Raw genomic sequence first — 22853 nt, 5'->3', positions numbered from 1 at the left:
GCCCCCCTGGCAGCCAGGGAGGGGTCTTCCCAGGCAGGGGTGCAGCTGGGAGGGTGACGGAGCCCCCTGCTCCCCGTGAAGATGGTCCTGCCCCTCCTGGTGGGCAGGCTGGGGGTGATGCAGCTGCTGTGGGGCTTGCTCAGGCTCTTGTCTCCAGATTGGAGAGATCACAGAAACCCAGACTGGTTTGGGGTGGAAGGGACCTTAAAGATCACCCAGTCCCACCCCTGCATGGGCAGGGACACCTCCCACCAGACCAGGTTGCTCCAAGCCCCATCCAACCTGCCCTTCAACACTGCCAGGGATGGGGCAGCCACAGCTTCCCTGGGCAGCCTGGGCCAGGCTCTCACCACCCTCACAGCAAAGAATTTCTTCCTGCTGGATCTTGGATCCTGCACCCCTTCCCCAGGCCCTGGATGGGGCTGTCCTACACCCCTCTCCCTCCAGCCAAGCACCACATCTCAGGGACTTCCCCTCCACATCCACTCCTCCCTCTTTCTCATGTTATTCCTTTGAAAACTGGGGCAGACACCCCTGTGCCTGTCACACCAGCTTCACCTCTTCCCCAGGGCCTCCAACCAGCCGCACCAGGCTGCTGGAGATGAGGAACTCAGGTACTGGTGGAGATTAGATCATCTGGGGAAACCAGTGGTTCTGGCTTTGGTGGTTTCAGCCCTGTGCCAGCCTTGGCTCTCACAGCCTCCTAGTTTGTTTTGCTAACAGCCTAAAGTTTTATCTTGAACCATCCAGGAAGTGTCTGGGCCTCCTAGGCAGGCAGGGCTGGGACCTGCGGGGAGATGTGATGGCTGCAGAGGAGGAAAGGCGACACCAGCAACCACCTAAATAACTAATCCCTGCAGGGCTGGGCAGGGCAGTCTGGGGGCTTGGCACAGCCTTGCTATCTGCTTCCCTTTGGGAACTTTCTGAGAGAAGTTTCCCTTCCTTCCTTGTTCTCGGCAGCTCTTTGATGGGGAGCGTCTCTTGCTTCTGCCCCTCTCCCAGGTTCCCTCCTTTAGGCCATTTTTTTATACTGGGTGTGTGTTTGGGGAGGGTTATGCTGCATCCTTTCCCAGCTGCACAAACCCAAAACTGCCCCGGGGGGTTCCTTCCAGCCCCCCACCATCTGAGCAGCTGGTTGGAGTGGTGCTCACTCGAGTGTGCTCAGCAGAGCACCTGCCCGCAGGCTCCGGAGCACAGGGCAGTGTTCGTTGCTCTCTGCAGGATGGGAAGGAAGAGGAGTATTTTAGCTGTAATGGACAGAAATGGAATTGTCTTGGTTTAAAATTTAGCTTAGAGTCTCCATAAATTGCGGGTTTAGGTGTTGGCAGATGTCTGGGAAAGTGTCCTACTGTCCCAGGTCAGTGGATTTTCTCAAGGTCGCTCGTGTGGAATGAGCTGATAAATGGATCCAGTAACGAGCCACAGATGGAGCTGAGGGTTCATGAGGGACCTGCCCTGTTTTTCCCCAGTTTCAGAAAGTCAGTGAGCTGGGAGCAGTTCCTAGGCACTGCAAACCAGCTCCTGCTCCCGGGATCTGTGGCACTTGGTTCAGATTTGGCTCTGGCATGTGAAGACTAAGTGAGGGAGCGTGTTGGTGAGGGGCTGAGCCTGGGCTGTGCTGGGGAGGGTGGCTGGGCTCTGCAAAACAACTGGGGATTCACAGTTGTTTGTGAACATCACTGGGTGCTTGTGGGGCAAGGAGTGGGTTGTATCTGCTGGCTTCTAGGGGGCTGGTGAGGCTGCTAAGAGCCCCACCAGCAAGGCCAGGACTGCACAGTGGCTCCTGGAGGACTCTGGTTTGTGGTGGGGAGGGGTGCCCACACCTGGGAGAGCACCATGAGGTTCTTGGGATCTCAGAATGGAGAGCTTCAGCCAGGGGACATGAGCTGGTCCAGCCTGAGACAGTGTGGGAGGTGACAGCAGGGTGTACCCAGCCTGTGCTCCGTGTGTGGCAGGAGACAGAAAGGGGTTTGCTACCAGGACCCCATGGAGGGGTGGGGAGGTGGCAGGGGGGGTACAGGCTGTGGGGCAGAAGAAGGGGGCACCCAGCTGGTACCACGGGGAGGGATGGCATGGGGCTGTGTGTGGTGTGGAGTGGTGGCAGCAGGTGTAAGAGGCCTGTGTGTGGCAGGAGGTGACAGCAGGGTGGACACAGCCTGCAGCCTCGGGCAGGTGACAACTCCTCTGCAAGGAGGCAGTGATGGCACTTACTGTCCCTGTCCCATTGAGGAGAGCATTGATTTTCTTCTGCCTGACAGTCTCTGGCCCCACCAGTGCTTGGGACCTCATCCTTGGCTCCCTCAGAGGATGGCCCAGCCTGTGCTGCCCACCTGGGGCTCCTCGAATCAGGTCAGGCTGCCTGCTGGCTGGCAGCTCTGGCCACTTCTCCTCTTCCCCAGCCTGCTGAGCTAGATCCTGCTCCTTGCTCCCTGCCCTCCTCTTCCTCTCCCTTCTCTGACCCCCTGCCTGATGCATTTGGAGCCAGCGTTGCTCTGAGGTGCACCCAGGCTTCCTCAGCTTGGATCTGGGTGACTTCTCCTGTTCTTCCCCCTCACCTTCCCTTCTTTCTTTCACAATCTTATCTGTTCCTCTTCACCCCCCTCTCCTGATGTCTCCCCCTGCTCTGCTCAAGCAGTCACCTCCCCCTTCCCCACCAGCATCTCAGAATCACAGCATCAACAAGGCTGGGAAAGACTTCTCAGATCATCAGGTCCAGCCTATGACCAGCAGCACCACATCTCCAGACCATGGCACCAAGTGCCACCTCCAGCCTTTCCTGGAACACCTCCAGGGATGGTACCTCCACCACTTCCCTGGCCAGTCCATTCCAGTGTAATCACCCTCTCCATGAGGAAGTGCTTCCTAATATCCAACCTAAACATCCCCTGGAGCAGCTTCAGGCCAGGCCCTCTCCTCTTGTTGGTAGTTGCCTTGAAAAAGAGCCCAGACCCCACCTGACCACAACCTCCCTTTGGGTAGTTGAAGAGAGAGTGAGAAGGTCCTCCCTGAGCCTCCTCTTCTCCAGGCTAAAACAACCCCAGTTCCCTCAGCTATATCCCTCTAAGATTTTTTCCCTCTAAAAGGGAAAAAGTCTCCTGTCTGCTGGCCCTGGTGGCCCAGCAGTGTGTGTGCTGGAGGCTCAGGCTGTGTGGGCAGCTCCGAGCTGCCCTGATTGATATTCCTGGCACTGCTGTGCCCGCTCGGCTGGGCTCTCAGCTGCAGGGCTGCTCCCTGCCAGCACAGCCCTGCCACAGCCCTCACCCCAACCCTGGGGCAAAAACCTGCTGCTGTCACCAGGTGTCCCCCCAGGGACTCTGTGGTCCCTCCGCCCAGAAAGTGGCCGAGGGTGGCGAGGGAGATGGAGGGTGGAGGGTGGGATGTGGGTGGAAGGTGGGGTGAGGATAGAGCTGGGATGTTCTGGGGCAGGATGGAAGAGGCTGGGGTAATGAGAGGGTGGGATGGAGGGGGCTGGGGTAATGAGAGGGTGGGAAGGAAGAGGCTGGGGTAACAAGAGGGTGGGATGGAGGGGGCTTGGGTAATGAGAAGGTGGGATGGAGGAGGCTGGGGTAATGAGAGGGTGTGTGATGTAGGGCAGGAGGGGGTGGGGTGTTGCAGGGGAGAGCAGGGGCTAAAGGACACGTGGAGCTAAGGGGATCTGCCCCTGGGAACTGTGTCAGCTGGAGGTGGGGAGGGTAGCTCCAGGAGGGTGTGGGGCAGCAGTGAAGAGGTGGATGGTGGGGGGGTGTGTGTGTCCCCAGAGCTGGTTTCCACTCAGAACTCCCAGTGTGAATCGTGTGCAAGGCTCCCTTGGGGCTGTGCTGGGATGGGTCACAAACAGCAGGAGCTCCTCAGCATGGTTTGTGAGGTCTTGGACCTTCTGCCCCTGCAATGCACTGCCAGATTTCTCTCTTGCCATTATGTTATTCTGAATGCAGCTGAGCTCTGTACCAAGCCCAAAGCTCCTGCCTTGCCCTCCACCCTCCATCCCCACACATACCTGTCCTGTTAGAGCACCTGCCCATGAAACCCTGGGCACAGCCCATTGCCACAGGAGAGCCCTGCAAGCCAGTCTGGCTGAGCTGCAATTACTCAACCCAAGTTTTGCTCCTGGGAGAAACCAAGATGGTCAATGGAGATTACTCCAAAATGGATTCTTCACACAGTTCTCTGCTCCTTCAGTGCCCTAGGAAGCCTGTAGTCTGCTCTGCTGAGACAGAGAAGGATTGAACCTGGCTGCAGGGGCACAAGCTACCTCTGGCACCTTGGTCTCCCTCTTCTTCTTGGTCCCCCTTGGTCCCTCTAAGCTTTTGACATGGAGCTCTTAGAGTGAGTCCAGAGGAGGCCACAAAGATGATCAGGGGCTGGAGCAGCTCTGCTCTGGAGCCAGGCTGGGAGAGTTGGGGTGTTCAGCCTGGAGAAGAGAAGGCTCCAGAGAGACCTGAGAGCAGCTTCCAGTGCCTGAAGGGGCTCCAGGAAAGCTGGGGAGGGACCTGGGACAAGGGCAGGGAGGGATGGGATGAGGGGGATGGATGGAAACTGGAAGAGGGGAGATTGAGGTGAGACATGAGGAGGAAATTCTTTGCTGTGAGGGTGGTGAGAGCCTGGCCCAGGTTGCCCAGGGAAGCTGTGGCTGCCCCATCCCTGGGGGTGTTGAAGGGCAGGTTGGATGGGGCTTGGAGCAGCCTGGGCTGGTGGGAGGTGTCCCTGCCCATGCAGGGGGTTGGAATGGAACGATCTTGAAGGTCCCTTTCCAACACAAGCCAGTCTGATTCTATGATTCTTGTCACGTGGGATGATAGCTGCAGTGTCCAACCTGGATGAAGCTCAGTCTCAGTTTCAGCTCTAGGAGCCAGGGTCACCTGTGACTCAGACCCACTCTTGCTTCCCCCCAGTAGGTCCCCCATAGGCCTTGCAATCTCTCTGACTTCCTGCAATTTCCCTGGAGGTCTCACTCTGCAGCATTGAGGACCTGCTTTCCACATCCCACCAGTAGTGTAGGTTTCTTTTCCTAGTGGAATTCCTGACTCAACCCTGTGGTTGAGCACTCATGAGCTCAGACAAAGGAACAGAAAGAAAACAACTCCCCAGCATCCCTTCAAAACATCTCCTAGGTGTTTTGCATCAACATCTCCACGTGGTGTAAGCTGTTTACTGCCTCAGTCCTTCAGATACCCACAGGAAGGAGTGGGTGGGAGGGTAGGTTTGTGGCCATGACCTGTAGGAGGGCAGCAGAAAACTCCTACCTTTTCTCATCCCTTTTGGCATTCCCAGCCATGCCTCGTGGGTCCTGCCCAAAGATCCCTAAAGGTGCCCCTGCCCCAGGAGGTAAACATCCTTCTTTGCTTGTGAAACACCCACCTCCTGATCTACTATCTGGGCAGCTGCTGATCTTGGCAGGTGTCACCAAACCCATCTTTGGAGCCATCGTTTTTGAGAGGGCAGCACATCCCCACCTCTCCCTTGGAGCTGAGTGCCCTGATTCAGCTCCTCTGACACTGTCTCCCAAGGCCCCAGCAACCTGAAAGCCTGGAGCTATTTAGCTCCCATGTGGCCTGATTTTCACATGCTCCAAACTCCTCTAGCAGCTGCAAAGCTGCTGCCAGGGAGGCTCTGCCAGAGCCATCCCTGCTGGGGGGGTGGAACTTGTCTGAGCTCAGGACTCAGATCCCTGCTCTATGCCTCGTGCTAATGTGATGTCTGATGTTCCTCTTACACTAATCTGTTAATCTTCCTGCTTCTTCATCAAAAGCTCTCCAGCCCAGAAGAAAGCAAAATCAGATGTTTGAAGAGCCCTTCGTTATTATTCAGGCTGGGCAAGACCTTTTGGGTTGTTGTGATTCAAGGCCCTGGGAGTGTCTGGAGGAGCTTGGGCTGGTTTCTTTCCAAGGATTTCAAGTAGATGACAGTTTATTAGGGACTATTCAGGATGTCTCTTGCCTAGAGAAGAGAGCTCAGACACCTTCTCTAACGTTCAGGACATTTTTCTTGAGCCAGGATCTGTGAGGTCTGGCCCAAGAACTTGACAGGTCATCCAGGGTCCCGTGTCAGTAAAACCAGTGCAGCCAAGATAAGTGGCCTTAACAAGCCTTAAAATACCACTTGTCTTACCTGCTTAGTCTCTCCAGATGAAGGCTTGTCTTACCTGGTATCATCATCCATCATCTGGTGCAGGTTGGTTGCAGCCCACTGGAGTGAGGGCTCTGCTGATGGTGCCCAGGCTTATGGAACAGAGAGAAATCCTTGTCCAAGCAGGAAGAGCTTCTGCTCTTTGCCTGTGGAAACAGAAGTGGTTACAGCACAGGGTTGATCAGAGGGAAATCCTCCATTTCAGAACAACCAGCAATAGCTTTTTTTCCCCCTAGTTTGGCTCAAGTGAGTCAATGGATACAGATGGATAAATACATTTATGTATTTCCTAATAGTTTCTAAATGCCTGATTCTGACTGACCCTTTTGAATTTAGCTTCCTCATGAATATTTGGCTTGACTTCTGAAGTGCAAGTTACCTTTGCAAGAGCATCAGTTTTTCATTCCTACATGTCAGCAAAGATACCCTCCCTGCTCCAACTTTGAAACAAGGAACTCACTTGAAAAATGATCTGATTTCAACAAATTGGCACTTTTTTTTTTTCATGCAAAATCTTCCATTGAAGCATTCCTGGTTATCTCTCTTTTTCTTCTTTGGAAGTCCTGACTGTAGAGCTTGCCCCCCTCCCTGCTCTCCCCAGAGCTTTCAGTACTATCTGTCAGCTCCACTGGGTGCAACTGGGAGCCAGATTAGCTCATTATTCTCCCAGCATTATTTTCTCACTCTGCAGCTGTTGGGCTCCTTGAGGGCTTTATTCAAGTGTTACTCCCAGTCCTGGAACCTTTTCCTCCCTGGGATCTTCAGATGGTTTTCATGTGATTATGAGCCCACCTTCTGTGTCCTGAGCAATTTCCTTTCCATCCCAACTATCTACAAAATGGCTCCATTATCAGTCTGAAGGTGAGAGACATTTCAGGACACCATGGTCAGTTCAATTCAGACATTGTTCCAGTGAAGATGATGACCCCTTTAGATTTTTCTCATTCACCCTTTGGATGATTTATTTCCATATTTTCCTTTCCAGTCTTCATTTCAGCCAAAGAGAAGCCAAATTGCACATCCTGGAGGGGCTCAGAGCTGTGATAGGCTGAGAGGTTGGGCAATCTCTGTCCTCAGGCTGTCTAAATGGGTTTCTAATTGCATTAGATCTTGCTATGAGTTAGATAAATTCGATCTGACCAGGCAGGTTGGCACCAGGCTTTGGCAGTTTCTTTGAGCATCATGCAAATTTCAGGAGGCTTCAGGGCACCTGTGTGGAGTCAGACCACATTTTACCCAGATTTATTCATTAAAGAGTGCCTGGGGATCCGATGTCCATTTTAGGATGGCTGTTCTGCTGTCATTATTTCAGCAGGACGTGGAGCCACCTCTCATCTGACTGCAAGGTCAGCACTTGCTAATTGTCAGTAGTGGAAGCCATGGGAACAGCCACCCAGAAGAGCTGCTTTCCAGGTGATACCTGGGATTGGGAGGTTCTCTTGGATTCCTTTGCTCCAGTTGGGGATTCCTTCTGTAGCTTCATCTGTCATCAGTGAAGGGTGGTTTGGAACAACCCTCACTTCAGAGACTGGGGTGGAGATGGACATGAGGATTTGTGGGCAGAGCACATCATGCAAGACTTCATGAGCATCAAATGGACCAGAACTGTCCACCCCACTGCTCGTGTGCCTTGTGGAGCTACAGTAGCTGTGATGGAGGAGACTCCAGCAAATCATTAGATAGATCAGAAAACTGAGCCTTTAAGTCTTTGAGTAGTCCTGTTCTGAGCTGTCAGTTCTTGTAAGGAGACACCACCTTCAATGACAACATTCTGGGAAGGCCTGAATGTTTCTTTTGCATGCAGGAGAGGTGTGCACAGACACCACCTTTGCTCAGAGCTTGGTCCATCTCTCTCCCTCCCTTGCTTGTGCTGGCTGGAGATCCAGACAGGGAGTTGTCCTGCCTGGTTGCTCCAACACTCCCTTGTCCAAAGCAGGCAGAGCCCGTGGGACTTGTTCCCTTCTTCTGTGCCAGTTCCCTCCTCAATTTCTTCATGTTTACTAAAAGGGAGCAATCCAGGACTAGTGGCCACTGCAGCTCTGGCGTGGTTTGGTCCATGTTACAAAGCTGTAATTAGCCCTTGTGCCTCAGAAAATCTGGAGATGCTGTGGCAGGGCAGGGACAAGCCTCTGGGGCAGAGAGGATCCCCAGACCATAAAGGGGACCAGAGGGGCACAGAAGGGAGAAGCACCGTCCTTGAGGAGCAGAGGGTTCCTGACACGGAGCTGCTGGTCTGCAAACACCCTCCCTGATGGTGCTGCCACGGAACCTTGTGAGCTCTCACATCCCATCACGTGCAGGTGATGGGGCCTGCCTCTTGGGGGATTTCTTCTCCAGAAGTCACTGCAGCAGTTGGACAGTGTGGCAAAGGATGGGAAGAACTATCTGCTCTGACCCCAAAACACCAGCAGGAGCTCAGCCCAGCTGTAAAATGGTCGATTGCTCCTGGCCACAAGCTGAGCTTGTGTCCTGCTTCCTGGAACCAGAGCTTTGCCCCGGATGGTCCTTGGCAATTCAGGCCCAGCTTTCCTCAAGGCTTGCTCTGGTTTCCATGGACATGATATTCCCCCCAGCCTGCTGCTCCAAAGCCTGCCTTGTGTGGCACTGGAGCCGCTCTCCTCCCAGGACGTGACACCAGCAAATCATTTCCACTCACAGCAAAGCCTCATGAAAAGCTGGATCTGTGCAGTTTGGGGCATGATCCCTGGCCTTATATATAGATATATATATAATTTCAATATTTTTGTTGCTTTTCAGTAAGCAGGGATGTTAGCTCCAGGTTGGTTTCCAAAGAGGGGGCTCAATGAATTCATCTGAAGTTGCCTAACCCGTGTGTGCCACAATGGCTCCCTTGTCACTCCTTTTTGCATTCTGGGCAGTGGGTCTGACATTGCCTTTCCCGTTCAGCCCTGTGAGTTGCTGCTTTGTGGTGGCTCTTGGGGAAGCAAGAGCCCTTGGCAGCCTGTGGGGAGGCTGGGGAGGCTCCTGGTGTGCGGGGAGGAGCGGGAGCTGGCGGGGGCTGAGCCCGGCGCGGCTCCTGCTCTTGGAGGTAGTTAAACCATGGGGGTATTTCCACTCAGTGCTGGGGGCAGGGGGGGGGGGGGCGGAGAAGGGCAGCTCATCATTCAAGGCTGGGTTGGATGGGGCTTGGGGCTGGTGGGAGGTGTCCCTGCCCGTGCAGGGGGGTGGGACTAGACAATATTTAAGGTCCCTTCCAACCTAACCAGTCTGGGATTCTATGATGATTCCATGATCTCCTCGGGGACTGTTGCACTGCACCATTCCTGGCAGCAGGAAAAGGGTACCAAGGGGTGGATTTTTCAGTTTTTCAGTTGTGAACAGCCCAGCTCCTGGTGGGACAGGTGGGAACACATCTCCTGCCACCCAGTCCCCTGCTCTGCACGGGGGGTGGTGGTGGGGGGAGGGCACCACACAGCCCTGCTCCCTTGCAGCACTGCTCTCCTCCTGGCTGAGACTGTTTTCCCTGGATTTAGCAAGGAAAGTCAGCTTGGTACAGGTCCTGGTGAGAGCTTGGAGCTGTTTGTGCTGGAAAAGGCAGGAGGGAGCAGAGTGAGGGTGAGGAGGGAAAGGGTCCCCTTAATCACCCTCCAGCACCCCTGGGTGGGACCCTCATGGTCAAGGGCATTGAGACAGAGGAGCCCTTTGCCAGGAGCTGGTGCTGGGGGGGTTTTGGGCTGTGCAGCCAGGGCCAGACAGGCTGGGGAAGGCTGCTGGGGAGAGCCCCAGAAAATTTCTCATCAATAACAAGTCCCTGCTGCTACCAGATAAACCCCAAAATTGGAACCAAGGGTGTGACCCCAGGCTTCCCCAGTGTAGAAAGGCTGTGGCAGAGCTGGGACAGGCATGGAGAGGGGCAGCAGAGCTGGAAGCAGCAGGGAGAAGGGCAGCAGAGCTGAGACAGGCATGGAGAGGGGCAGCAGAGCTGGAAGCAGCAGGAAGAAAGGCAGTAGAGATGGAACCAGCAGGGAGAGGGGCAGCAGAGCTGGCCCAACCTGCCCAGTGTCTGCAGCAGAATAGGCTGCACGTCCTCACAGAGGATGCAGCCCAGATCTGTGAAATTGGAGAGGAGCAGAGAGCAGGGTGCAATTACTCATGTTTTCTCATAACCCTGCAGGTAGGAGAAGTTCAAGGAAAAATTAACAACCAGCAGATGTAAAAGCAAAGGGAAGTGCTTCTCCATGGAGCACATGGGCAGAGAGTTCATTGCTGCAGGATGCCAGGGAGGCCAAAAGCAGGCATGGAATCAAAAAAAGGTGTGAGAACACTTGACAGAGGATAGGGGTCATGAAACGGGTGAGCTGCAAAGATTTCCTTGCTCAGGAAAAAGAACCTGAGCTGTGGCACGACAGAAACCCCCAGGATTTCCCAAGGGATGGATGTCTTCATCAGAGCATCCACCCTGGCTGCAGAAAGCTGCTGGTGCTGGTGCTCCTGGGGGATGTGAGGGATGGGGTTGGCTTCTCAGACCTGAAGGCTGGCACAGGCAGGTCTCTCCATCAGGAGTTAACAAGCCCTCAGGAGTGATTTTCTGCAGAGCCACAATTCCTCAGCTAAGAAAACAGACAGTTTTGCCCCAAATCCCATCCTGGTGCAGTGGCAAAGGGGAGAGAGCAGCTAGAAATAGGAAAAAACAGCAATAAATGAGATGGGATGTGGGGGGGAGGGGGAAGGAAAAGGGAAGGAGCTATAGCAATTAGTAGCAAGGATTGGTTGTGGAGTGTAGAAAATTGACAAGGAAAGCTGAAAACATTGTGGGAAAATCAATTTTGACAAGGTAAACATGATGAGGAGTGCTTTAAAATATGGGCTGGGAAGAGGTGGAATCCAGTAACTGTCATTCCACATGGAGACTGCAAAATTGTTAATTAGGTAGAAAACTACAGAAGTGTGCAATAAATAATTCTGGTAATTTGGATTGAGACATAACATCATGGGATGCAGCACCTGCCAATGTGCTGGTAGCCAGCAAAGACATTCAAGATATCAGCTCCTCAAAACAGTGATCTTTGACATAATGGAATCATAAAAGAATTTGCACCAGAGTCTTCAAGAGTCTGGAGGAGGAGGGCTCTGATCAAGGGGTGCTGATGGAGCTGGGGACCCCAGGGTGGGCTGGGAGGAGTGGGAGGGCAGCTGAAATAGTGATGGGAACACTGTGTGCACCACACTGTCCTCACCAGCCCCAGGGAATGACTGGATCAGGCAGGATGATGGAAATAGCATCGATGTTTGCTGGGACACTGGGCAGTGAGATGGAGCTGACAGGTCCAGCTCTTCAGCCTTGCCCTGGGCTCCTGATCACTGTAAGGAACAGGATCTGCTCTGGGGTTGAAGCAGCAGGACTGGTTTGGGGTTGATGTGAGGTTACTGAGGGTAGCTCATCCACTTGGAGGTTGGTGCCACATTGATAATAGGTTATGATAGAATTGGGGTTGGAAAGAACCTCTGGAGATCATCGAGTCCAGTCCCCTGCCAGAGCAGGGCAGGCCACACAGGAACATATCCAGGTGTGTTTGGGATGTCTCCAGAGAAGGAGACTCTACAACCTCTCTGGCAAGCCTGTCCCCCTGCTCTGTCACCCTTTTAATAAAGGTTTCCCTCATGTTGAGGTGGAACTTCCTGTTCTGCAGTTTGTCTCTGTCATCTCATCCCAGGGCACCACTGAAAAGAGATACCTTCTTCTTATTATTATTATTATTATTTTGAACTAACACTCCTCATTATAATTAAAGCATTGCTAGGTAGGTGAGGATCTGATTTATCAACAGCTCAGGGAAGAAAAGCAGTGACTGGTTGGGAGTCCTTGTGGAACATAGGTCTCCTGGAGGAGCTCTTGGTTATTCGACTTAATCAATGGTCTGGAAGTAAATCTAAAATCACCACTGATCCAATTTGCAGCTGACACAGATTGGTGAAGTGGGAGATGGTGATGAGGACAGAGCAGTCGTGCAGAGCTACTCAGCTTGCTTGGTAAACTGGGCCCATGTAAACAAGGTGCATTTTAACCCAGTCGGATGCAAAGCTCTACAGGGAGCAGTGGGGAAGGTTGGTTTAGGTCCTGGAAAGCAGGGACTTAAAAAGGGATTGAAGGGTCACACTGCAGGAGCAGCTCAGTGTGTGTACAGCCCTCAGGTGGCAGGAGGAGCAGCAGGGCTGTGCAAAAGGCCCTGGTGAGATGGTTCTGCAGGGGTGGCCTCTGGCAAGGGATGGGGAAAAAATGAGGCAGGCAAAGCTGGAGGCCACAAAGCTGAAGGTTGAGATTGAAGGAGCCTGGATTGCTTAACTCCCCAAAAAGAAGATGGAGGGAGGAGTGGGTTGTGCTGTACAAGCAACTGCTTGTGTAGAAAACGTTGGGGACTGCAAGGCTCTTTAACCCAGCAGAGGAAGGTCAAACAAAGCTCAACTTGTGCAAGCCAGTGCCAGAGAAATGGCTCCAGTGTCTCTCCATGCCTCCAGAACAAGTCTCTCTGGGCAGAAAGCTTCAGCCAGACACAAGCTCCTAATATTTTTGGAGTCACAGTGTGGTGGGGCTGAGCAGAGGCCGAGGTGGGCATTGCCCCCCCATCAGTACCAGGCTGCTCCATGGGGCTGGAGGGGGTGAAGTGAGGAAAAAAGCCCTTCAGGGGCTGCTCTGCAGGATCTGATACTTAAAGGAGGTGGGTTTGAGGTAGAAGTGGTTCTCTTTGGAAGGAGGCTCCTCAGAGGAAGGGAAGTGGCTGTCCCAGGCTGGGTTTCTGAGGCTGTTTGTGTGTGTTATTGCAGGCAGCCCCAGGAGCCCCAGGTGTCTGGGGTTTTACCAGCACAGGGTGCAAACAGAGCCTTGGAGCTCAGGCTGAGCCATGGAGGTGGAGGGACATCCTGGCCTGGCAGGGTGACAGCCAAGCAGCAAAAGCTCTTGCAGGCTTTGCCCAGCCTACAACATGGGCTGGGAAGTGACCTCTGGAGGTCTCTGCACACCATTCTGCTGTGGGCAGGACTGCCTTGACCTCAGCTCCCCCAGAGCTGCACACAAAGACGTCCTGAGAGGTGCTTGCCTGGCCCTTCATGGCAGAGATTACACCCTCTGCTTGGGCAACCCATCACACTTGGCTGAACCTCCCATGGGGGTTGTTCCAAGTGCCCAAGCTCAGCCTTCCCTGCTGCAGGTGAAGGCCATTCCTGCCTGTCCACGGGCAAAAGCAGCAGCCTTCTCTTTGCAGAAGGCTTTTATAAGCTTGAAGTCTGCTGCCTTTGTCTTCTCCTCCTCAAAGCAGCTTCCTCAGGTGTCTCTTGGTTTGTCATTATTTCTAACAGCTGCTTATTTCCATTCCTCTCTGTTTAACTGGTGTTCAACTGGTGTTCTTGGAAGTAGACCCAGACTGGCCACGGCTGTGCCTCTGAAGTCCTTCTGGAGCCCAGGAAGGCAGACATGGAATCACAGAGTCACAGGATGGTTGGGGTGGGAAGGGACCTCTGGAGATCATAGAGTCCAACCCCCCTGCCAGAGCAGGATCACCCAGGGCAGGTCACACAGGAACACATCAGACAGGTCTGGAAAGTCTCCAGAGAAGGAGCCTCCAAAACCTCTCTGGGCAGCCTGTCCCAGGGCTCTGTCACCCTTATAATAAAGAAGTTTTCCCCCATATTGAGGTGGAACTTCCTGTGTTCCAGCTTGTGTCCATTGCCCCTTGTCTTACCACAGGGCATCACTGAAAAGAGATTGGCCCCTTCTTCTGACACCCCCCTTCAGGTATTTGTAAACATCAATAAGATCCCCTCCCAACCTTCTCCAGACTAAACAGCCCCAGGTCTCTCAGTCTTTCCTCATCAGACAGATATTCCAGTCCCTTCATCATCCTGGTATCCCTCTGTTGGACTCTCTCTAGTCTATCCTTGTCCTTCTTGAACTGGAGCTCAGAACTGGACCCAAAACTCTAGATGTGGTCTCACCAGGGCAGAGTAGAGAAGGAGGAAAACCTCCCTTGACCTCCTGGCCACACTCTTAATGCCCCCAGGTCCTTTGTCGCTCAAAGCCAACACTCCTCTTCAGGCATCCCAATGCAGATGTGCTTTTTGGTGAGGGATTGACACTGTTGATGGAGAGCCAAGCCCTGCTCTGTGGGAACCCCCATCCTTCAGCCAGACTGCTGCTTGAGGGGTGATTATTTTTCTCAAGTGTGCAGATGTGACAGATCTTCCACATCTGGCATCCCAGCAGTTAATGAAAATACAGGCTCAGGACACAACCCAGGGAATCACAGCATGTCAGGGGTTGGAAGGGACCTCTGGAGATCACCCAGTCCAACCCCCCTGCCAGAGCAGGACCCAAACCAGGTCAGGTCACTCAGAAAGGCATCCAGACAGGGCTGGAAAGTCTCCAGAGAAGGAGACTCCACAGCCTCTCTGGGCAGCCTGTCCCAGGGCTCTGGCACCTTTACAGCAAAGAAGTTCTTCCTCATGTTGAGGTGGAACTTCCTGGGCTCGTTTGAATCCATTGCCCCTTGTCCTGTCCCAGGGCACAAGTGACAAGAGCTTGTCCCTGTCTTCTTGATACCCTGGTGCATTTATAGACATTAATTAGACCCTCAGTCTTCTCCTCTCTAAACTGAAGAACCCCAGGTCTCTCAGCCTTTCCTCATTAGATGTTCCAGTCCCTTCATCATCCTGGTAGCCTCCCTTGGACTCTCTCCAGTAGATCTGTGTCCCTGTCATTGGAAACACCACCCCAGCTGAAAGGCCTGTCTTCAGGAATTAACTTTTGGAATACAACTCCCTCTCAGTGCTTTGCATCCACCCTGCAGGGAATTGCACTGTGTCACCCAAGCCCTGAGCTGCAGCTACACTGGTTTCCCTGCATTACTTATGAGAAAATCACCTAAAATAGTGTCAACCCCCCCCCCCCCAACCTCCCTAAAGTCAAGGTAGAACATTTCCTGCTGCTCCTCCTCCATCCACAAGGCCTGATGTCTTTTCAAAGGAAAAGAAGTTCAACGGCTTGACATGTTTGTTTGTGACAAACCTACAGTGGCTGTTACTCATTTCCTTGTTATCTTGTAGGTACTTACAAAGAGTTCTTTTATCTGCTTCAGTATTTTTCCAGGAACTGAAATTAAGCTAACTGGTTTATAATTCTCCAGCTCTTCTTTTTTCTCTCATCTTTAAAGACAGGTGCTATTTTGGCTCCCTTCTGGAAGCTCCCTGATTCTCTACAAATCCTTGAAAAAAAAATTAAAAATTAATTCTATTTTTAAAAAAAAAAGGAGCCCTAAGAGCTCTGAGCTGCTCAAATCAGGTCTCTGAGCACCTGGGGTGAATTTAGAATCACAGAATCATAGAATCTTAGGGGTTGGAAGGGACCTTGAAAGATCATCTATTCCAACCCCCCTGCCAGAGCAGGGTCACCTAGAGTACATCACACAGGAACGCATCCAGGTGGGTCCAATCAACCCAAAAGCAGCTGGTTCATTTGGATGCTCCCTGTGTCATGGCAGGAGGTTGGGACTAGATGATCTTGAAGGTCCCTTCCAACCCAAACCAGTCTGTGTCTTCCTTCCCTGGGTTAGTCTGGATCCCTTCCTGCTGGGTGGGACACCTGATTACCACTCACTTGTGGTAAAGACATCAGGAAGAAAGGTATTTGCACACATATGGGGTGTTGGTTCCTCTCTCTCCTGGTCACTTTCAAATCCCCATCAAATAGGTCCTTTCTTGGGTCCCTTCCTGCACCCATGGGTGGTTTTGTCTTCTTCTCCCTCCTGGTGTTTGTGGTTCATTCCCTGTGCTTCTGCTCTTGCCTGATGAATTGTGCTCCCCTGTCTTTCCACTCCTTGGTGATCACCACAAAGAAGGATTTGATGGAAGGACTGAGGGGAGGACAAGGATGTAGCTGAATGACTGTTCTCAGGGATCTCCTCCCAAGCTTGAGGCAAAGCTGGGGGGGTAAAAGTGCTAAGTAGGGTCTTTGAAATGACAGGCTGACAAAGGAGGTGATGGAGAACCTCCTAGGATGGGGATGGTGTCAGGTTAGAGGCTGGAAGGGGAGGGATGATGTCACCAAAGCTCTGCTGGGCAGTGATGCCATGAGAAAAGCTCTTGGGGGAGATGGGTCTGGCCAGGAGGGTCTCTGAGAGCACCAAGGGTGGTTGTAGAGTCTGAGGGCAAAGTGGAAACCCCAGGTGAAGGGTGAGGGACAAGAATTCAGGATGCTTTGCTAATGGGGGACCTTTCTAGAGCCTGTCATGGGAGAGGCCAGCTGGCAGTCTCTGGGTGGCAGGAGAAGTTGGGGTACATGCAGTGGAAGGAGCCGCTGGGCTGGGGCAGGGACCTTGCAAGGTGTGCTCCTCACCTGGGGGTGCCTGGCTGGGGGGCTCTTGGCTGGGGTGGAGGTGATGCTGTGTCTGTGGGGGCTGCTGATGGACCCTGCTGGGAGTGCTGGGCTGGATCTCTCAGGCTCTGGCGTGATGACTCCATGAAAGAAGCTCTTCAGGGTGGTGGGCTTGGCCAGGAGGGTTTCTGAGAGCACCAAGGGTGGTTGCAGAGTCTGAGGGCAAAGTGGAAACCCCAGGTGAAGGGTGAGGGACAACAATTCAGGATGCTTTGCTAATGGGGGACCTTTCTGGAGCCTGTCTGTCATGGGAGAAGCTTCTCTGGGTGGAAGAAGAGGTTGGGGTACACGCAGTGGAAGGAGCTGCTGGGCTGGGGCAGGGACCTTGCAAAGGGTGCTGCTCACCTGGGGGTGCCTGACTGGGGGGCTCTTGGCTGGGGTGGAGGTGTGTCTGTGGGGGCTGCTGATGGACCCTGCTGGGGGTGCTGGGCTGGATCCCTCAGGCTCGATGACCCCCCCCGGGTGGGTGATCCAACAGCTTTTCCCTTCTCCCCCAGTTACCTCATCGCCGGGTGACGTTCTCTGCAGCCAGCCAGGCTCAGGACCTGCAGGACCCTTCCCAGCACTGCTACTACGACAGCGGGCTGGAGGAATCTGAGACCCCCAGCAGCAAATCCTCCTCGGGACCCCGCCTGGGGCCCCTGGCCCTGCCCGAGGACCATTACGAGCGCACGACGCCTGACGGCAGCATCGGGGAGATGGAGCACCCCGAGAACGGTAGGTCCTGCTGGCACCTGGGGCTGCCCTGGGGAGCCTGCACCCCGGGTTCTTCATCCTCAGCGTGGCAACCTGCTCTGGGGTGGGTGGTGTTGGGGCTGAGGAGCTCGGCTGGGACAGGCTCGTGGTGCTTTCGAGGCTGGTGGGGGTTGGAGGTTGGAGGAGAGATGGGAGGATGTGGGGAGAGGTGGGTGAGGAGGAGGAGGGTTGGAGGGGGGGGGTGAGGAGAAGTGGGAGTGGGAAGAGCTGAGGTGGGTTTGGCAGAGTGCAGAGGTGATGGTCGGAGGTGGTGGTGGACGAAGGTGGTTGCACAGCCCAGGTAAAGCTGGGCTGGTGGCTGCAGCCAGGGTCTCCCAGGGGTGCCAGGGTCTCCCAGGGGTGCCAGGGTGTCCCAGGGGTGCCTGTCCCCACAGCAGGACAGGGGTGACAAGGTGCAGCTCTCCATGCCGTGGTGGCTGCAGGAGCCACAGGAGGTTCCTGGGGAGCAGAGGGGTGAGGGCAGGTTCAGTGGCACAGACTGGGCTGGAGGATCAGAGAGGGTACTGGTGGCAAACCTGAGAGCCGTGTGTCCTGCCTTCACTGGGCGCTGCAGGTCACCTCCTGCTCAGGTCCACCTTCTCCTGGGGTGCCCACCAGAGGTGTCTGCACTCTCACCACAGGAGAGCTGGCTTCCCCCTCCCTGGCACAGCTTCAGCCCCAGTTCTGCTCCTCGTGCTGCCTCTGTGCTGCCTGCCTGGCCACCCTCCACCAGCCCACTCCCCAGGCTGTCTTCTCTGACCAACTACAGTTGCTTCCTTGGGCTTGGCTCTGGCTGTGCACGTAACATCTACTTTTCTGCTTTCTTCTGTGCTCTTTGTCCTGAGGGGAGGGCACAGCTCAAAGATACCTCCGGGAGGGAAAAAGAGGAGATGCAAAGAGTTCTCCTGAAGTCTCTTCCTACTTTGGGGAGCAACTCTGACTTTGGGACAGGGCCTGGGTGTGGTGTGACAATGTGGTCAGCAGGTCTAGGGAGCTGCAAACATGCTGGGTGCCCCTGCTGAGGAGCACAAGGGGCCCAGGGTAATTTGTGATCTTGAAGGTCTGGTGGAACATCTCTCCTTTCTTTCTTCCCAGGTTAGTTCCTGGAGTAACCCTGGAGTTTGTTGTGCTGTGAATGTTGAAGGAAGGTGTGGTGGTGCCAGGTCTGGCAGGGTTCCCAAATCCATGTGTTGCTCCTGTCTAGGAGTTCCATGCCTGTCACTTTCTTCCCCAAAAGTACCAGCCAGTCGACTGGGAAGAGCAGTGTGGAGAGGTTCCTGGAGTCCTGGTGCAGGGTGACAGTGCTGGACTTCCCAAGGGCCCTTGGGTACCAGGCAGGTGCTTGCAAGAGAGGCTTGAGGGACATGTGGGCAAGGAGATGCTGAAGGGCTGTAGTGGGGGCTAGAGCGTGGCAGTGGTGATGGTGGGGCTAGAAGAGGCAAGTCTGAGCCCCTGGAGGTGACAGGGACCCCAGAGGTGATGAGGGAGGTGCGAAGCTAAAACTGGAAAGAGGAGTGAGAGGGGAGGAGCTGGAGGAGCTGCAGCAGGAGCTGGAAGGGCTGCCTGAAGTCCCTGTAGTGTCTGCTGCTGGGGATGGGCAGACCCAAGGAAGGCTTGGGGACACTGCCTGGGGCTGTAGCTCCCAGAGGCAGAGCACCTGGGCATGGATCCTGCCCATGGCATCTCCTGACCAGCCTCTCCTCTAGATTTGGCAGCTCCTTCCTTTGCACAAGAGCCCCTGGGTGTGTTCACAGCCCCGGAGGCAGAAATGCCCACACACCTCTCCATGAACATGTCACATGGGTCAGACACATTCTGGGGCTCCCAGGGGGTAACTGTGGACCTGTTCTGCTCACCAGCCTCCAGCCTGCCCTGGCTTGGCTCCCTTCACGTGGCAGTGGTTGGGGATCAGGCTCAGGTCCCTCCTCCAGTCCTGGATAAAGCCAGTGTGGAGCCCAAGGCAGGCTGAGGCTCTGGAGAATCCACCAGCATTAACTCCAGTCTGTCCTGGTGCTCTGCAGATCATGTCTGACGAGCTTGAGGGGCTGGGGTCAAGGCTGTGATCCATTAAATGGACTATTAGGCGTCCCCAGCACTGAGCTGGGTGATTTGGAGGTGAGTATTTACTGGTGGTGTTAGACCAGTTCATCCCAGTTGTGTTCCCCATGGCCCTCCTGCCCCAGCTGGGACACACCAGCCCTCTCCTTGGCACCAGTGAGACCTCCCTGCCTTTTTTGCCCAAGAAAGGCTCATGTTTTCATGCCTTGCTTCCTGCAAAGCCTCTCCAGTGATGTGGGACCACCATGACCTTCTGGGGGCCTGTCTCCCCTTGTCTTGCCTTCTGCAGCTGCTTAAGCACCAAGAGCCCCTCAAAGAGACCAGAGTGGGCGTTTCTCTTCTGCAGCTGGGAAGATGAAGCCATTCTTGACCTTCTATTCAACTGAAGAGCCTAATTGGATCCCACCCCCCCTGTCTGGTGGCACGAGCACGAGACTGACACGTCTGTGCATTTTCTAGGCTTTCATCTAGTTATAAATATCCAACATAACAGGGCTTCCATTGCCTTCTCCAGGAGATTATCCCTGCAGCCCAACCAATCTGATAAGCAAGTATGCAAGGCTATTTATAGCTTTCTCAACTGGAAGACAGATCCATGCCTTGTCTTTGTAGATGGTTCTTCACTTGATTAACACACATATCAGTGTCCTCCTTTTTTGGACACCTTTTTGCTGTGCAGGCTGCAGGGAAATGCTGTATTGCAGGGGCTGAGCCAGGTCCTGCTCAGGAGGAATGATGATGTTTCTGCTGAAGGCTTCTCTGGTATCTTGGCATTGATGTGGCAGCTCCTCAATCATCCCAGGCATTTGTCATCCCTGTTCTTTTGCTTTGCTGCCCACTGTTCCTCCCCAGGGTTTGGCTGTGCTGTTTACCCACTTCTGGGGTTTACACTGAGCTGGGAACTGAGCTTAGTCTCCCACTTGCCCACCCATTGCTTTTGCTGGAGACATCTGCTCCCCCTGGAGCCCAGGTTTGCTTTAATTGGGTGGAGCCTGGGAGTGGTGGGACTCTGCAGTGTGTCTGCCCTGCCATCCTGCACAGGGAGCTTGGATCAGGGCTCTGCCAGGCTCTCCCCACCCAGGATGGAGAGAATTTTAGTAGGATTGCAGGACCCAGTATGTGCAGTTTGGGAAACTGTCCCTGGGGTGGTACAGAAGGTACCTGAGATGATGATGACTTGGATGACTGGCTTCTGAGTCATGTTCTGCAGCCCACAGAAGGTTCAAGCTGGTTTATCCCCATTATTTAAAGTGGGGACCCCATGGCATGTTCAATGCAGGCCATTACACCCCACACTGAACATGTAATTAACAATCATCTCACGAGCTTTTTGCAATGCACTTAGTGCAGAGGGGTCTGTGCTTCACAGATGGTCATGAGTTTATCCTCACAGCTTCTCCTCCAGGGAAGAAATTCCACCACAGGTGGGGAATGAATTAGGAAATGATCATCTGCATTTCTGAGGAGCCTGCTGGTGACCCCCTGGGTGTGCTGGCAGCTCCTCAATCTGCTCTTTTTGGAAGGCAAGAGCTGCTCTGGGGTCCTGGTGCCTCTGAGCCACCAGGCAGGTCTCCAGCTGCTCTTGGACATTGAAGGGGCTGCACCAGCCACCTCTGGCAGCTGTGACACATGAGTGGCCTGGCTTTGGGACCTGGTGGCAGAGCTAGATGTAAAACCCTCTCTCCTGGTTCACAGCCACAAGCTTTTCTCACAAGACCAGCTTTTTCCCATGGTCTCCCACCTCTTCCATCCACCCCAGCACAGCGTCACCACATGAGCTGAGGTGCCCTTGCCAGGGTTTGCCTGCTGGTCTTGATGAACCCCTTTCAGTTCAGATCTCCCTTTGTTTCTGGAAAGATGGGTGGGTTGGTGCAGCTTGTCTAACCCCTGCCCCTGTGATTGCTGCTCACCGTGGCTGAGCAGGAACACTCCCCTGGGAAGGTCCCACCTTGACAGCAGATTGGAAATGGTGGCAAGTGTGAGGGACCTGTGGGGAGCCCTTCCAGGGGCAGGTCCCCTCTGCCCCTGTTTCACAAGCCCTCTCAAGCTGCTCTAGCTCCCATTTCTACCCATTGAGTTACACAACATTACACAACCTTGGTCCATACTTGTAGCTCACACACAAACTGGCCAACAACTTCTCTTTGATATACTCATAACCTGAGTCAGGTCCTTACTCTGAGCAGAGCCAAGGTGAGACATTTTGGCAGCTGGGTTTCTCTTCCTTTCCTCCCACCCTTCCTTGGGCTCCTCCCAGCCATTGCCACCTGCTCATGATGCCAGGACAGACCTGCAGCCCCATTTCTGGGCAGCAGCAACATCTGGCATGTCTTGGATGCACATGCTGCTTCCTGGCAACCCTTAGGAAGAAAGCTTGGGGAGACATTTTTTTCCTCCTGCACCTCTTTTGCTCCACTTCTGTTGAGAGTTCAAGCCTTCCACTCCTTTGTATCATTTCCTCCCTGCATGATGACTAATTTGCCCATAACCTTTTAGCAGTGTGGCTGTGGCCAGGTGACAGCCTGCAGCTCTCCAGCAGCCCTTGGTGGCATCCGGAGCAGCACCAGCCCAGAGAGGATGTGGCTGCTGGTGCTTCATCCTCATCATCCCACCCAGGCCTGTCTGTGGCCAGCACATGCAAGCAGAGCTGTGGCTGGCAAGCTCTGACCCTCAAGATCACAGCACCTGGGGAAGGTGGGCAGCTCAGGAGAGGACTCCCAAGCCAACCATCCTTTCTCACTGCTGGTGGGGAGGAGGTGGCTCTTCAGCACTGGGGCAGCCACTCCCTGCTGGCTCCTGCTTAGCTTGGTCACGAGCTGCTTGTTAAGGTTCTCCCTGCTGTTGTTGTTCAGTTCCTTCCAGCCAGCAGATGGGACCAAAGAAAATGACTTTTCATCTCCTCCTCTGGCAGAGTGAAGCCTCTAGATCTTAAAACCTATTCTTGCTTTTTAATCTCCTCTTTTTTTTTTTTTTTTTTTTGCATTATCTTTAAATGTCCCTTTTGTCTTGCATAAAAGTGTTCCAAGCACATGTTCAGTCTGCAGATGTTTGGGGTTTTTTTTGTTTCCCAAACGTCCCCTGCAGCATTTTTGCTTTGTTGCAGAGCTCTGAGGGATGTGTCTGCCTGGGCTCCAGCTGGGCTGTGGGGCTGGAGCTACTTCTGGGCCATTCCTGGTCAAACAACTGGTGAGCCCAGACAGGATGTCTTGATTCACAGACATCTTTAGGTGCAGAAAGATCTCACAGCTTGTGGGAGAAAACGGAGGGTAGGGCACAGGGTGGGACAAATGCTGCTGTCTGTGAAGAAAGATGGTCTCTGGTTGGCACTGGTGTCCCCTTTGCTGGCTGAAAACCTGCAGCTCTGCTGCCCTCAGCACCAGAAAGATAGAGACCTGTTGGAGAGGGTCCAGAGAAGGGGCACCAAGATGATCCCAGGGCTGGAGCTGAGAAAGCTGCCTTCAGCCCAGGGCTACAGGCCAGCTCCATCCCCCAGCAGGAGCAGGGCCCTGGACCCCCACCCTGCCCCAGGGCAGCTCTCCCAGAGGCAGAC

The 22853-nt window shown here is 54.0% G+C and overlaps 1 protein-coding gene across 1 annotated transcript in view; it reads left to right on the top strand.

Moving 5' to 3' along the window:
- The window catches only part of PCDH1 (protocadherin 1), a gene marked incomplete at its 3' end in the record, with an annotated part of 51941 nt that overhangs the window by 6372 nt on the left and 22716 nt on the right, over positions 1-22853 (top strand). Inside the window, exons 3-5 of the mRNA XM_010001404.1 lie at positions 570-614; positions 14142-14202; positions 17008-17227. Of these exons, the coding sequence (XP_009999706.1) occupies positions 570-614; positions 14142-14202; positions 17008-17227 (326 nt within the window). The remainder of the gene's footprint in view (positions 1-569; positions 615-14141; positions 14203-17007; positions 17228-22853) is intronic.

Source organism: Chaetura pelagica, unplaced genomic scaffold, assembly GCF_000747805.2.
Source record: "Chaetura pelagica isolate M959 unplaced genomic scaffold, ChaPel_1.0 scaffold217, whole genome shotgun sequence".
Lineage (NCBI taxonomy): Eukaryota > Metazoa > Chordata > Aves > Apodiformes > Apodidae > Chaetura > Chaetura pelagica.
This window is presented reverse-complemented; position numbering and strand designations above follow the sequence as displayed.